Source organism: Haematobia irritans, chromosome 4 (genome assembly GCF_050003625.1).
Source record: "Haematobia irritans isolate KBUSLIRL chromosome 4, ASM5000362v1, whole genome shotgun sequence".
Lineage (NCBI taxonomy): Eukaryota > Metazoa > Arthropoda > Insecta > Diptera > Muscidae > Haematobia > Haematobia irritans.
Genome location: NC_134400.1, coordinates 82,261,898 through 82,277,716, shown reverse-complemented (window position 1 = coordinate 82,277,716; position 15,819 = coordinate 82,261,898). Strand labels below are relative to the sequence as shown.

At 34.3% G+C, this 15,819-nt stretch overlaps 2 protein-coding genes across 3 annotated transcripts in view; one reads left to right on the top strand and one right to left on the bottom strand.

Moving 5' to 3' along the window:
* The first annotated feature begins 1,808 nt into the window (after positions 1-1,808).
* On the top strand, positions 1,809-3,677 carry Tasp1 (Taspase 1). The gene is made up of 3 exons (XM_075304597.1): positions 1,809-1,968; positions 2,089-3,065; positions 3,133-3,677. The coding sequence occupies exons 1-3, from the start codon at positions 1,941-1,943 to the stop codon at positions 3,214-3,216; spliced, it is 1,089 nt and encodes a 362-aa protein (XP_075160712.1). The 5' UTR covers positions 1,809-1,940; the 3' UTR covers positions 3,217-3,677.
* A 573-nt stretch (positions 3,678-4,250) lies between these two features.
* Positions 4,251-15,819, bottom strand: part of Girdin (protein girdin) — a 71,326-nt gene continuing 59,757 nt past the window's right edge. Inside the window, exons 7-12 of one of the 2 annotated variants that reach the window (XM_075304591.1) lie at positions 10,956-12,704; positions 10,653-10,891; positions 10,516-10,591; positions 10,288-10,454; positions 10,049-10,153; positions 4,251-5,197 (exon numbers count right to left, since the gene is read on the bottom strand). In XM_075304591.1, coding sequence (XP_075160706.1) covers positions 4,777-5,197; positions 10,049-10,153; positions 10,288-10,454; positions 10,516-10,591; positions 10,653-10,891; positions 10,956-12,704 — 2,757 coding nt within the window. In that variant the 3' untranslated portion in view covers positions 4,251-4,776. The remainder of the gene's footprint in view (positions 5,198-10,048; positions 10,154-10,287; positions 10,455-10,515; positions 10,592-10,652; positions 10,892-10,955; positions 12,705-15,819) is intronic. The other variant, XM_075304592.1, reaches the window with a different exon arrangement.

The window sequence follows — 15,819 nt, the reverse complement described above, 5'->3', positions numbered from 1 at the left end:
ATCAAGAAGGTTCAGCGGTTAAAACTAGAAGTGCCCATATGTAATAGGTACTTTTAGTTAATGTGGTATCACAATGGACTGAATAGTCTAAGTGAGCCTGAATCTTAATCGGGCTGCCACTTTAACCTAACCTAACCTTCTATATAAATAAAATTTTGCAAAATTTTCTATAAAAATAAAATTTTGCAAAAAAAATCTGTAGAAAAAAAAATGTTGCAAAATTTTTTTCTATAGAAATAAAATTTTGCAAAAATTTCCTATAGAAATAAAATTTTTACAAAATTTTCAATTGAAATAAAATTTTGACAAAATTTTTTATAAAAATAAAATTTTGCAAAAATTCTATATAGAAATAAAATTTTGACAACATTTTCTACCGAAATAAAAAATCGATAATATAGAATCGCATTCTTTTTTCGACTAAAACATTCTTGAAGTTCAATAAAATCCTGTTTTTGACTATGTCTTTTACAAAATCGAGATTTTCTTCCCACATGAACATGTCTGTTTTGCCATATTTGTAAAAGACTATTAGCAAATAAGGTTGATAAAGACTTTCTCAAAATATTAAAATATTTTGTCAAAGCTATTGTACCATAAATCTGATATCGACTCAAAAATGTCTACACAAAAGGTACTAAATCATTCGCGGGGGTACTACGGTACTGACCGGGGTGAAAAAGTATTGAAAAAAGTACTATAGTACTGCATTTTCCATCCCTGGTTGTAACACGCCAAGTTACTACAAAAAAGTATCGCATGAGTGCAATTATTAGGTGCCTTTTTTAATAAATTTAGAACGACTCCAATAAGAGCCCCTTCAAACAATCGGAAAAAGTGAATTTTAAGATAGTTGCAAAATGGCCAAGTAAAACTCGATTGTTAAGATGTTTATTAATTTGATTAAACTTTTATAAATTCATAAAAATATATTTTTTATACCACTATCACAACACATGTAACATATTTTTCATTAATAATAGAATGATGTTGATATACAAGTGGCAAGTTACATGTTGCAGCGTCTATCAGCCAGTGTTTTTATTCTCGATGGAGACAGCGTGTCTGTAAAATATCTGAAAAACAATCACTTTATTCCATTTGGAAAGTCAAAAATTGTTCACAAATATTCCTTTTTCAATTTTAAGCCAAATAACTATGTTTTCAGCACTTCATAAATCGATTTTATTTAAATAAATTAAATATAAAATGGCTCTTGTAACAATAGTGATGGCAAAATACTTTCATGTAAATTTCATACTATTTCATACGCTTCCCCATCACAGTTGGCGATTGTTGCAGTGTCACTTATGCGCTTTACAGACTATCAGTTATTCCGGACGGAATGTCGGTGTTTGTAAAGAATCTTGCAGTGTGTCGGATCGATATGACTTGTCGGCGATGACTAAATAATCGGTAAATGTATTATCGATCCCATAAACATGCAGCAGTATCGATTATGGCTTCGGACTTAACTTATAATGTGCACAATATATGGGATATGTTCGACACGAGCACTGTCGTCCGGAATAACTGATAGTCTGTAAAGCGCATGAAATCAATCCAACTCTCAACCACTACTAATTGAGAAATTGGCCTTGAAGGCTTTATATTACAATAAAGGAATAAATAAAATAAAAATAAAATAAAATAAAATAAATAGCTAGCTTTAAATTAATTTAAAGTTAACTACATGTACGACAGGGACGTTATGAGCGGCGTATAACGCCGTTTTTCAATTTAGGTTCGTCGATATTTAATAGGTATAAAGATTTTACCCGACATTACCTTATATTCTTTGTTATGTTTCGTGTGTTGGCAACGATGGCATGACAGATATTTGTTTATTCATTGAGTCGTGATGTTTACATGGGTGCTATATCGAGTTGGATGGTCGTGTGAGGAAAGAAGTAGCAAATTGATCAATTTAAATATAAAAAATGTCTGGATTTATTGCAGTTCATTCAGGTATGTAAATAAGATAACCCCTTATGGTCCAATATAAACTATAAAGTTGTATGTTTGTGTATTAATTTTTCGTTGTTGCGTGTACATATGTATAATGGATGCGTCTCAATTGTTCAATAGGCGCTGGTAATATTGTTGATGAAACTAAATACCAACGCGTTATAAAGGAGGCGTGTATAGTAGCGACGGATATCCTTAAAAATGGAGGTTCGGCAATGGATGCCTGCGAGGCAGCAATTATTCGACTTGAAAATTGTGGAAATACAAATGCCGGATTTGGCGCAAATCTATGTTGGGATGGGAAAGTTCAATGTGATGCATCAATAATGAACGGTTCTAATTTACATTTCGGGGCTTGTACCAATGTGTCTACGGTTAAGAATCCTATACAACTAGCAAGAATTTTATGTGAAGGCCAAGAGCGAATGCTCTCGATGGAGAGAATCCCACCTATGGTTCTCGCAGGAGTTGGGGCGGAAAATTTTGCAGAAGAAATGGGTTGTTCTATGATAGATTCAAGTGCAATGATTTCATCAAAAGCCAAGTTTACCTATAACCATTACAAATCAAAAGTTGGCGATGGTGCCAAAGTCTCCAGTACAAAAATAGAGAATACAGGCGATCAACCCGAAGCTGTAGAAACATCCGATGTGAGTCCTTTGGATACAGTCGGGGCTGTCTGCGTCGACAGCACAGGCAATTCTGCTGCTGGGTGTAGTTCGGGAGGTCTAATATTAAAAGTTCCAGGACGCGTTGGTCAAGCAGCAACATATGGGGCTGGATGTTGGGCTACTGACACAGATGATCTCTCCGTTGCCACTTGTACAACGGGTAATGGGGAATACCTTATGAAAACCTTTCTTGCCAAGGAGATATGTACAGATCTATTCACCTCCGATTGCGCCGTTACTAGTCTTCACAAAACATTCAAAACGAAATTCCTAGAGTCGCCGTTTCTTCCAGCAGATCAATGTCTATATGGCGGGGCATTATCCCTAATCTATTATCCGAAAAACAATTGCGGCGAAGTGTTATGGAGTCACACGACAAAGTCATTCTGCGTGGGTTACATGTCAACGCAACAGAAAACACCAAAAGTTCGTGTCAATTAATTGTTAATAGTACATGTTGTTATTGTTTTATCTGTCTCTATTTTTTTTCTAGTTTGTCTATTCACCATTACCCACCTACAGCCTCCCAGGAAAGTCAAGTGTAGTGAATGGACATAATTTCCATCTGCGTGTTTAGTTCGATGCATATTTGTTTATTAAATGTTCATTTTTCACTGTAACATATTTTAACATAATAATGATGAAATGCGACATACAAAAGCGGATAATACCACACAGACCACGATGACGACAAGACTATGATGTTGATGATGATAATGATGATGGCAATGACATCCACATCTTCTTTGAAGATCATCTTTTACTCTTGTGCGAAAAGAAAAAAAAAATATATTGCGGCCTGCTTATTCGCATCAACCAAGTAATAACCAATTTTGTTTATCACATTATATGTCCAAAGTTATATAGTGAACACATACGAAAATCATTGAATATGGAGGAGATATTTATTCTCTCAGTCAACCAATTATGTTTGTTTGTATGTATGTATTTATCTGTTAGTACTGTGTGCATCATTGTGAGTTTTGATTTGTGTTGTCTGAATAAAAATATAGTATACCTACACATTTATGCATACAACATATAGAAGAAATTAATCCATGAATAAGAGCAACGAAATATACGACAACATCCATTGCAGATTCGATACAATTTACCTAATCTCTTCTAGAGGTTATGGGGTGGGTGTGTGTGCATTGATTGTTTTTGACCGAGCCTATATAACGTAATGCCATAAAGCCGCCAATCATCCCTTCTCACTTTTCTTGTTGCATTTGCATTGACCATGAAAAATAGTCAACATTTTAATAATATTGGATGATAAAGTAGACCAAAGATATTAATTTAAGATAAATTAATTGTACTATGACGAGACGTTCCACATTTCATAGTAAAATCTGCATTGTTCTCAACTTTGTAATTCACTACATTTTCCGTTGCATATGACACATTCCGTCATGGCGTTTTTCTATAAAAAATACTCACTAGGTATTTAGAAGTTATAACCATGGTACCACCATTGAAACGCCAAGATACATGTAATGTTCATATAAGACAACATTTATTTTATATTTATTGTCATAATCCATCTCACCTAGGATGTATCATATTTTGATAAGAATAATAAACTATTACTACTATAAAAGGCAGGCATTTGTTGCAATTAGTTATATTTATTTGTGCATATGAGTTTATTTTTTATAGATATTTATATAGTCGTGTACAAATAAAATATTTGTTCAAAATCTTAATTTACTATTAATCATTCGTTGCTTATGAAGTGAAAATATAAAATGTGAAAACAATTATAATACAAAATGTGTGTTTGGTAATAAGATAAATATTTTAAATACTTTACGATATACTATTCTAATAAATGCTTGTAAAAAAATATTAAATTTCCTAGTCTAATTGTGTAAGGCATTTAAGGACACACACGCTCTTCTGTATTGGACAAATGTTTATGTGTAGATAATCTAATAGTAACCGAATGAAATTAGTAACACAAATTTAAAGAATATTGCTGGTTTGCATGAATTCAATGAATTCCGTAAAAATGCGATTAAATTCGAATAAATACTCAGTTTTCAATTAAAGTACTTCGGAATACTAGACCTTCAAGCAACGTCTCGTGTTGTGAACACTCACATCGTGTTCAGGATGAACGTTTGGGTTTGTGTTATACGCAACCGTATTCATACCATATACTATTATGTTTGTCTTCATTACGTTTTCGGGACACTTTATTATCTTGATCTTGTTGGGAGTCAAGATCACGATTGGTACTGCTGCACGGTGCTTCATTGTTACTCACAGTCAGACTATTTCCCCCGACAATATTGTTAATTCGATTATACATAAGAAATGTAGATGGATTCTCCGATTTGGATGTACCAGTTGGTGTCTGTGGTTCGGCAGTGTTGTTTGTTGTTGACGATTGGCTATTAGTAGCACTATTAGTACCTACCGCCTGCAGTGTTGACGCCGATTGAGTTGCCGTTTCAGGAATTTTTTGATTCTCATCAATCAAGTAAACCGTTCGTCTTGAACCAGCCGTCCCTAGTGTTAAACTGCTTCCTGTTACATCAGGCGCCTCCAAACTATAAGATATACGCAATTGTGGATATATGCAAAACAAATTAAAAATTTGATTTTATTATGTGAGTGGCTGCATATACTAGTAATTGGTTATTAAAGAACATAAAAAAATCCACAATATTCATACATATAGATGCAGTCAAAGCATTTCAATGCATTTGCCTGTCGTTAATTATTTACATACACTTTTGGCAATATTTCAATTTGTATTTTTGCAAAATTACGTTAGGCTATTAACCCATTTTGTGAGAGAAAATTTAATTAATAATTGCATTGTTTAAAATTTGTGCAACCAGCCTCAATATACAGAAAAGCCAACAAGAAGAGAAAACCTAACAAAACACCTCAACACTGCGATGTCCGATTCGTGACGCATTATCACGTGTTGGCCGAATGCCGAAGCCCATTCTTCAGGCGATTTCTACTCTGGGTTCATAATAACAACAACCTCTACCGCTGCAACATCCTCGTGAAGATAGTCTAGGGAAGTTGAGTTGAAGCTCTGTTCTAAGTTGTCCAAATTAGCACTGTATTGTTAAGTACTGTAAACGTTAAATATAGGAGGTTTATTAGGTAATCGGGTATGTTTTTGGTTTCACGGGAAAGACTAACGAGGGATGTTCGGGTTTTCCACTAAAACACCAAATTAGAAGTGCAAAAATATATATGAAGATGATTATACTTTTAATCATAGATGGAAAAGTTTTAATGTTTTAATTGCGTGACATTTTGTCTTATGAAATTATTTAATTCCAAAAAGTAGCCGTATAAATACCAAAGGTGGAAACATAGTACCCTGTTTAAAACTAAAACACAAGGAAGAAGAATTAAAATATTAAATATACGAATTATTACATAAAATAAATAGCTCTTTTGCTTATGCGTTGTATGGTGGGAGGTAGATTGTTTCTCGTTAAAGCAAGAAAAACTAATTTTAACTTAATATTTTTTATTTACCACCAACGAAAACCACAAGTTTAATAATAGGACATAGTTTCACGCATGTCATTGAGCTTAACATGGAATCGGGCAGCACTCAGTGATAAGAGAGAAGTTCACCAATGTAGTATCACAATGGACTGAATAAGTGAGCCTGATACCTAACCTTCACGCATAGTAAATCTCTCAAAGGGTTAACTACTATTAATGAATTATTATTGGAATTCCGAACAATAATGAACAGAACATCTTTAAGAGTAATTATTTCATACGAATATAAATCACTCACTCACGTCTGTTGTTGTTGGTGTATGAAAAAAATGTAAATAAAATAAACTAAACTCAATGCAATATGAACATCAATATGACTTTAGGCGCAAAAGAGAAAAAAATGTTAAAATTCAGAAATTTTGATTTCGATCAAAAATATGTCATTATCCGGTACATGTTGAAATACATAATTTGTGGTTGTTTATGGTAAGGGGAAACTGCCACTGGCGGACATATCACAGAACTGGTGTCAATGTTCCAGTTTATATCAGTTTCTGAATTTTCACATATACAAATAAATTGTATACATATTCTTGATATTAACATTGGACATTTATATTGCACATTTATTGAATATTGCAAACATTTTTTCCTTTTTGAGTACGCATCACATGCTCGAAATGAACACGTTTGCAAAATGAAATATAAATAATTTAACGAATTCGTGAAAAAATATAAGTTCATATATGTTTATACATTTTCTTTAAACAAATTCTTTAATATCATTGTGATGTGGTACAAAACTTGTCTGAAACTGCTTAGGACTGGTCCTACTAAACTGTACTCCAGTACTTGTTCTTGTTCCATTTGCTACGGTCTTAATTTACCCCTTCAATTAAAAAGGTAAAGTGGCCGGTCCCTTCCATACGCTTTAATCAGAACTGGGACCATTTCTCGTATAATAAGGATAGGCAAGGTATTATAGCGCTACCTTCCACTACCTTACTCGATTCAAAATGTAATAAAATTATTTTCATATAGGCCATACCCAAAAAAAATATATGTCATTGTGATTAAATTATTTATATGATTAAGGCAAAGCTAAAGTTAAGTTTGCAGCAGCATATTATTAAATTATTAGGCAAATCTATATTAATATCCAAGCTAGGTTAATATAGTTCAACAACTGCAACTTATATGTTGTAAATATTTACCATTCACATTAGACATTTCCACATTTTTAGAATAATTTTACTAAAGTATAGAAAATAAACAATACTCTTGAGACAAAAAAAAAAAAAAACAAAAGCCAATATATCTTTTATGGTAATAAAAAAGTTTAGAATAACAATAAAAAATAAGTATTGTAAACCGCAAAAATGCTTGAAATATAGCAACTTGTAAGAAAAGTTCACTGCTACAAACTCTTCTTCGAAAAATTCTACCCGAAATAACAATTCTTAACGTTTGCCCACACTGTAAAATTCATTACAAACAGGCATTTCGTTCGGATAAACTAATATGAATGTAAGGATCGGTTTATATGGGAGGCTAACCCTAAAAATGGTCAAATACGGCCCATTTTCAATACCATCCGATCTGCATCAATAACAACTACTTGTGACTAGTTTAAAACGGATAGCTTGTTTCTTTCGGAAGTTTCAACAAACGGACGGACATCGTTAGGTTACCACGACCCAGGCTATATATAATTTATGGGGCTAAGACCAATATTTAGATGTGGTACAAACGGAATAACAAAGTATAAAATATACCCCCATCCTATGGTTGAGGGTATAAAACAGATTGAAAAATGTTTGTATTTTCAATTAAAATATTAGTTATCCCAATTAATATTAAATTTAAATGGATGGTTTATCCAATTAAAAATATAATTGAAAATTTCGTTCGGAAATAATTAGTTTCATACTATGCATTGATTAATTAAATTTTGGCTTAAATCTAAAGAAAATTTCAACTATAATTATAATCGGAAAATTCATGAGAAAGTATAAAATCATGTAAAATTACAAGAAAATTTTTTCATATGAAGTAAAAATAATTATAAATGAACAAAATTACAATAAATATATGATTACCTCAATCAAAAAATTAATTGAAATTAAATCAATTAAATTTTTGAACCATTATGTTTTTATATCTAATTAATTCTGTGATTGATACTATACTATAATATTTTCGCGATTGAAGAAGTTTCAATTAAACAAGTAAGGAAAGTCTAAAGTCGGGCGGGGCCGACTATATTATACCCTGCACCATTTTGTAGATCTAAATTTTCGATACCATATCACATCCGTCAAAAGTGTTGGGTGCTATATATAAAGGCTTGTCCCAAATACATACTTTTAAATATCACTCGATTTGGACAGAATTTGATAGACTTTTACAAAATCTATAGACTCAAAATTTAAGTTGGCTAATGCACTAGGGTGGAAGACAATTTTAGTAAAAAATATGGGAAACATTTAAATCTGAAGCAATTTTAAGGAAACTTCGCAAAAGTTTATTTATGATTTATCGCTCGATATATATGTATTAGAAGTTTAGGAAAATTAGAGTCATTTTTACAACTTTTCGACTAAGCAGTGACGATTTAACAAGGAAAATGTTGGTATTTTGACCATTTTTGTCGAAATCAGAAAAACATATATATGGGAGCTATATCTAAATTTTAACCGATTCCAATCAAATTTGGCACACATGACTATATTACTAATTGTACTCCTAGTGCAAAATTTCAACCAAATCTCTGGCTTCTGGGGCCATATAAGTCCATATCGGGCAAAAATATATATGGAAGCTATATCTAAATCTGAACCAATTTCAATCAAATTTGGCACACATGACTATACTACCAATTGTACTCCTTGTGCAAAATTTCAAGCTAATCGGGATAAAACTCTGGCTTCTGGGTCCATATAAATGCATATCGGGCGAAAGATATATATGGGAGCTATATCTAAATCTAAATCGATTTCAACCAAATTTGGCACGCATAGCCACAATGCTAAATCTACTCCCTGTGGAAAATTTCAACCAAATTGGGCCAAAGCTCTGGCTTTTAGGACCATATTAGTCCATATCGGGCGAAAGATATATATGGGAGCTATATCTAAATCTGAACCGATTTCAATTAAATTTTGCACACTTGACTATACTACTAATTGTACTCCTAGTGCAAAATTTCAACCAAATTCGGCCAAAAATCTGGCTTCTGGGGCCATATAAGTCCATATCGGGCGAAAGATATATATGGGAGCTATATCTATATCTGAACCGATTTCAATCAAATTTTGCACACTTGACTATACGACTAAGTGTTATGTTTGTACAAAATGTCAAGGAAATCGGTATAAAACTCTGGCTGCCGGGTCCATATTAGTGCATATCGGGCGAAAGATATATATGGGAGCTATATCTAAATCTGAACCGATTTCTTCCAAAATCAATAGGGTTCTATTCTGACCCAAATTAGGAACATGTGCCAAATTTGAAGGCGATTGGACTTAAATTGCGACCTAGACTTTGATCACAAAAATGTGTTCACAGACAGACGGACGGACGGACAGACGGACATGGTTATATCGACTCAGGGATCCACCCAGAGCATTATTGCCAAAGACACCATGTGTCTATCTCGTCTCCTTCTGGGTGTTACAAACATATGCACTAACTTATAATACCCTGTTCCACAGTGTGGCGCAGGGTATAAAAATTAATTGGATCAATTAATTTCGTGTTAGAATTAAAATTTTTGTGTAGATCTCTCTACCGATGGACGATATTTCCTTTGATATGTTAGATAAAATTAATAAATACTGATTTTACCCAATATATGGCTTATGTCTTTTCTAATCTCGTAAAAAATATTGGAGTTAAAACATCAAATAAACAAACATTACCCGTGCACGCTATTTCTACGTGAGCTATTTAGGTCCGTACGTTTTTGAGCTTGTAAACTACTTCTCATTGTACCACCTCGAGACAGGGAATTGTCCAGCACATCCCTAAAAGGAATATAAAAAATTAACTTATTAGCTTACTTACAGTGAATAAATTCAAATATTTGTGAAGTCATATACTGATTAATAGTAGAGCGAATAGTTTTGTTTTGTCAAAGATACAGTTTAATTGGATTTACCTTTGCAAACTCTGTCGGATTGGTATATTTCGTTGGAATAAGTGAGTGTCGGAATTCATAGACACAGGCTCCTCCGCGCTATTGTCCGAGTCATTGCCACCCGATTCTGATCCCACCATAAACTGCGACTGGGTTAGGCGTGAGTCATCAATCCATGAACGCCGATTCTGAAATATTCAATAACTTACAATACCAAAAAGAATGGAACTACAGATGTCTTTATCTTACACGACTTGGAACCTTATTCATCAAATCTGAGCTGGCTTTTTTCACACGTCTTACAAGATTGCTAGCAAATGGTTTCCTATAATGAAAATGAATTCTTAGAATAAGGCCGTTAACAAGATATTGTATATTGACAATACTTTTTTGGAACTACGGCCTCAGATTTTTTGAATAGTTCCATAATCTTTTCTTCGAGCTTCTCCTTTTGGCGATTTAGGTTATGTACACACTCTGTATAGCTTTTCTCCTCTTCATGGAAATGTTTTTTATCCTCTAATGAAACTGTAAGCAGCTCATGATACTGCTTAAGTAGATGTGACACGTTTTCCATTAGAGTCTTTCGTTCGATGTCTAAATCAATATTTTGGGTCATTAACATCTGAAATCGAGGGGGACCAACTGTTATACACTATAAGCAATAAATGCAAATTTTGATTTACTACCTCACAACGTTGGGCTGATTTGGCGTATTGAATTTCTAGAATTTTCATTTGATCATTTTTACTTCCCAACTCTCCACTGAGTTCATTATTTTGTAATTTCAATTTGCTATTTTCCATGCGAATCATTTTATACTGTTCCTGTATGTTTTTGTATTCATTCTTGAAACGATCGCTTGTTGCAAACAGATTGCGAAAATCGTCAGTGAGCTTAGAATGCTCAGTGCGTAGAATGGCAAGATCTTCGGCACATGATTTCATTGATTGATTTTGTTCCTTGAGATCATCGATTTGAGTTTCCAGACTAACGATGTGTTCTCGTAAATCTCGTGATTCGTTTCTCAAATCACGTACAACAACTTTAAGTTGTTCTTTACCCTTGTTGAGAGATTCATATTCTGCTGAAAGTTGATCATGTAAACATTGCAGAGTCACTTGATCGTGGAGTAGGTTCTTGTGCTCCTGCTTGAGTGTTTCATTTTCCTTTAGCAATACATCTTTGTCGGCAGCCAATTGGGAATTAGCTAGTTGCAAAGCAACATGTTGAGTATTGAGTGAGGTGATCTGGGAACCCAATGTGGCAACATCAACTTTGAATCTGGCATTTTCAGAATTTAATTGATCATTGGTGGATTGTAAGGCAACGTTGAGGGCGTTAAGTTGGGTATTGGCTTCTGAAAGTTTGACAACTTCGGCTATTTCTATGGTATCCACCAAAGGAGTTAGTTCTATATTTCTTTCAACTGTGAAAACTTCTTTTCGATGACATAGGACACAGATATCGGATTTTGATGTGCCATTGGAAGAGTGCTCCTTTGAGACATTTAGCATAATTTCTCTTACAGTTTTAAATGTCTCTGGATTGCGCACAAGTTTTTCTACTACAGTTTCTACATTAATTTCTGTCTTATCATCAGTTGGGTCAACATTTAATCCGAGTTTTTCCAAGTTGTGTCGCACTTTATTGGTTGCCAATGTTCCGGTAAGCAGATCTTGTCTCAGAGTGCTAATAGTTTGCAAATCTATTTCCCGCTGCGATACCAAATCATGATTCTGTGCTTCTACTTCTGCTAAACGAGACTGTATGTCGCCAGCTTCATCTAAAGCTTTTGACAATCGTGACAACTCCTTAGATTGTGTTTCAAACAATTCCAACTGGCTGTCCAATTCAACTGACTTCTCTTCTAAATTCTCCTTTAGTTTGGACACTTCTTTAGCCAGACTGGCATTTTCACGTTCAAATGAATTTAACTTTGCTTGTAGTTCATACACATTTTGTTTAGATTTTTCCAAAGATTCTAGTTTCTCAGCATATTGCTCTATTTCCTTTGTTTTAGTGTCGACCATGCGTTCCAGGTCATCTGCTCTGCGTTGAATGCTTTCGTTCAATGTTTGTATACGTTGTTTTTCTTTATTCAACGTTTCAACGTGTTTTTCCAAATCCAGTACCTTGGATCGTTCGACATCACGTTCTTGGCCTTGTTTCTCATAGGCCTTTTGTCGTTGATCTAATGTAGATTGCATTTTTTTGTTTTCTTCCAAAGCATCTTTGAACACATTTTCCAATTCAGTGTTTTGCTGTGATAGCCTTTGGATATTCTCTTGCATTTGTTCCAGTTTTAACCCAAGTTTTTTCTTTTCTTTTTCCAATTCTAATATTTTGCTTGTCGATTCGTGGAAGGAAGATTCTTTCAGTTGATCTAACGCTGCAGCAAGGCGGCGATTTTCAAGTTCTAATTTAATAGCACGAGTCTGAAAGTATTATTATCCATAAAACTGTGTTAGTGTTGCTAGAAAAATATCAATATTGGTATCAACAGTACATTAGCCATACTGCAGTATGGTAAAATATATCAATCGTACAGTACATAGGTTTGTAGCGTTATTTTTTATAAAATTTATGATTGATACTTGTAAGTTTTTGGCGTAGAGTTCTTATGGCAAAGGCTTAGATTTTAATTGGGTATAGTTATAATCATAAAGGGTGATACGGTCAAAATTTGGTCAATATAAACTTGACGTATTTCTTTCAATTTTGCATTTAAAAAACCTGAACACCCCTCATTTTGAAGGTGTGTGTGTGTAGAATGTTGCTCCTATTTTGATTTTGGAATTCACTCTTCAGTTGTCAAAATGCCGTCCAAGCAAGAAGAGCAGCGTATCAACATTTTGCTCGCGCATCGCGAAAATCGGAGCTACTCGCACGCAAAGCTGGCAAAATCGCTAAAAGTTGCCAAATCAACCGTTATAAATGTAATTAAAGTGTTTGGGGAACGTTTGTCGACAGCCAGGAAGTCTGGATCGGGGGGAAATCGAAAACCGGGAGCCGCTGAGACGACAAAGAGAGTTGCCGGTAGTTTCAAGCGAAACCCTAACCTCTCTCTCCGAGATGCCGCAAATAAGCTGAGTGTATCGTCTATAACCGTGCATCGAGCCGGACTATCGACTTACAAGAAGGTAGTGACTCCAAATCGCGATGATAAACAAAATACGACGGCCAAAGCGCGATCCCGGAGGCTGTACACGACGATGCTGACGAAGTTTGACTGCGTGGTAATGGACGACGAAACCTACGTCAAAGCCGACTACAAGCAGCTTCCGGGACAGGAGTTTATACGGCAAAAGGAAGGTAGGAAAGGTAGCAGATATTTTCAAGCACATAAAACTGTCAAAGTTCGCAAGAAATATCTGGTTTGGCAAGCCATCTGTACCTGCGGCTTGAAAAGCACATTTTCATAGCTTCCGGGACTGTCAACCAAGAAATTTACGTGAAAGAGTGTTTGAATAAACGTCTGCTGCCTTTCCTGAAGAAACACGGTTGTTCCGTACTGTTTTGGCCGGATTTGGCATCTTGCCATTACGGTAAAAAGGCCATGGAGTGGTACGCCGCCAACAACGTGCAGGTGGTTCCCAAGGACAAGAACCCTCCCAACACGCCAGAGCTCCGCCCAATTGAGAAATACTGGGCTCTTGTCAAGCGAAACCTAAAGAAGACCAAAAAAACTGCTAAGGACGAGCAGCAGTTCAAGGCAAACTGGCTTTCTGCGGCGAAGAAGGTGGACAAGGCGGCTGTACAAAATCTGATGGCAGGTGTCAAGCGTGAGGCCCGGCAATTCGGATTTGGAAAAGCGAAAGCCTAACTGAATATTTTTCCTGAATTTTATACTAATTGAACTTGAAAAAAAAATTAATTTGATTTTTTAAATAAACGATTTCACCGATTTACACGCGTTTTCCCTTGACCAAATTTTGACCGTATCACCCTTTACAACAACGGGGTAATGATAGCGATATAAAAACGGGAAATCTATATTAAAAAAAAAATGAAATCAACTTTTTGTGACTTACAAAAATTTTCCTGTTTCAGGCGTGAGTCACATGGGAAATCAACCACGTTGATTGATAAAAAGATGCAAATGCCGAACTGTGGTTTCTATCTACCAGTTTTGTCGGAATATCAGAAAGTTTACGTGACGTTTTCCAGGTGGTTTTACACATAGTTTGATCGCCCATTCGGGCTCCGTTATAAAAAGGAGGTCCTTTATCATTGAGGATATTATATATAATAGCGCAGCACTCATTGATAGAAGAGATGTTTACCACAGGTGATATCACTGTGCACTTGTTAGAATTGATAATGGCCGATAGATCTTTACGGCAATTCAAAATACATATACGTGAAAACAGCGATGATACTTTATTGTAAGTGCTCAAATGATTATTCTATAAACAAATGTTTAATATACAATCCTGCTCTTCATTCGTTTTTTCCCATATATTTCGTTGTATATGTTGAAGTTCTATTTGCATTCACTTTACCATCACAGACAGTAGCTTCAATATAGAATAATCATTTGTACACTAATATATAAATGTCATAATTGCTCTCTCTCTCATCATTCGTTTCTTTTATGCCGTTATTCTGTACTGTCATTATTTTCCTTTAATTTTTGCGCTCACTGTTGTTTCAATAAAGCTTGTGTTAACAACTAAAGATCTGTCGGCCATTATTAATTCTAACAGTATACACATGCTTGGCGTGGCCAAGTACTCCGTTATAATAGAGAACTCTTCCGCTGCTCCAATTCGGCTACATAATAATGTTTAAGATATTTAAAGTTTTGTTGTTTGTTGTTTCCCAGCAAAAAATATATGTAAATTTGAAAGCATTAAAATTATATTGTCCATACGGTACACACAAAAAATTATCACCAAATTTTTTTCAATTAAACATTTAACTGAATTTGGAAACGGATTCAATTAATATGTTAATTGATTCAATTAATTATTTAATCAAAACCGAATAAAAACCAATTAAAAAAATGATTGATATTTGTTACGTTTCCAATTAAAATATTAATTGATTCAATCAATTTGTTAATCAATTCGGAAATAATTTTCAATTACAAACGTGATTGAAAAATTTTCCGTTTCCAATTACACATGTGATTGATCCAATCACCTTTGTGATTGAAATTGAATAATTTTGAGCAATGGAAAGAGCGAAAGAGCGAGAAGAGAACAAGAGAATGGGTATTTATAAAAAAATGTGTGATGGAGAGATCAGTCTGTGGAAGTAACTCGTAACGAACGGTTGGGTTTTTGTTTTTCGCGTAAATTGAAAAACATGATTGGCGACATTCTGTCTGCTGCATTCAAAATGTGTGCATAAATATTTTCAACGCAACAACAAATCATAGCAAAGGGTTGAAATAAATAAAGTGTGCAACAACAAATGGTCACGTGGTAAACGTTTGAAAAAATATATGAGAGAACGCATTAGAAATTACCTGTGTTTGTGTTTTGTGGTATTGTAAAAATGGAAAACAATCTACGTTTATTGAAGGTAAGACATTGTGAAATGTGA

What these genes read in the sequence shown, in the direction of transcription:
- Tasp1 (XM_075304597.1), top strand. Translation starts at nt 1,941, where the DNA reads ATGTCTGGATTTATTGCAGTTCATTCAG. An exon ending in ATTTATTGCAGTTCATTCAG is followed by an intron (nt 1,969 to 2,088) that starts GTATGTAAATAA and finishes ATTGTTCAATAG; the next exon opens with GCGCTGGTAATATTGTTGAT. An exon ending in CGCAACAGAAAACACCAAAA is followed by an intron (nt 3,066 to 3,132) that starts GTTCGTGTCAAT and finishes TTTTTTTTCTAG; the next exon opens with TTTGTCTATTCACCATTACC.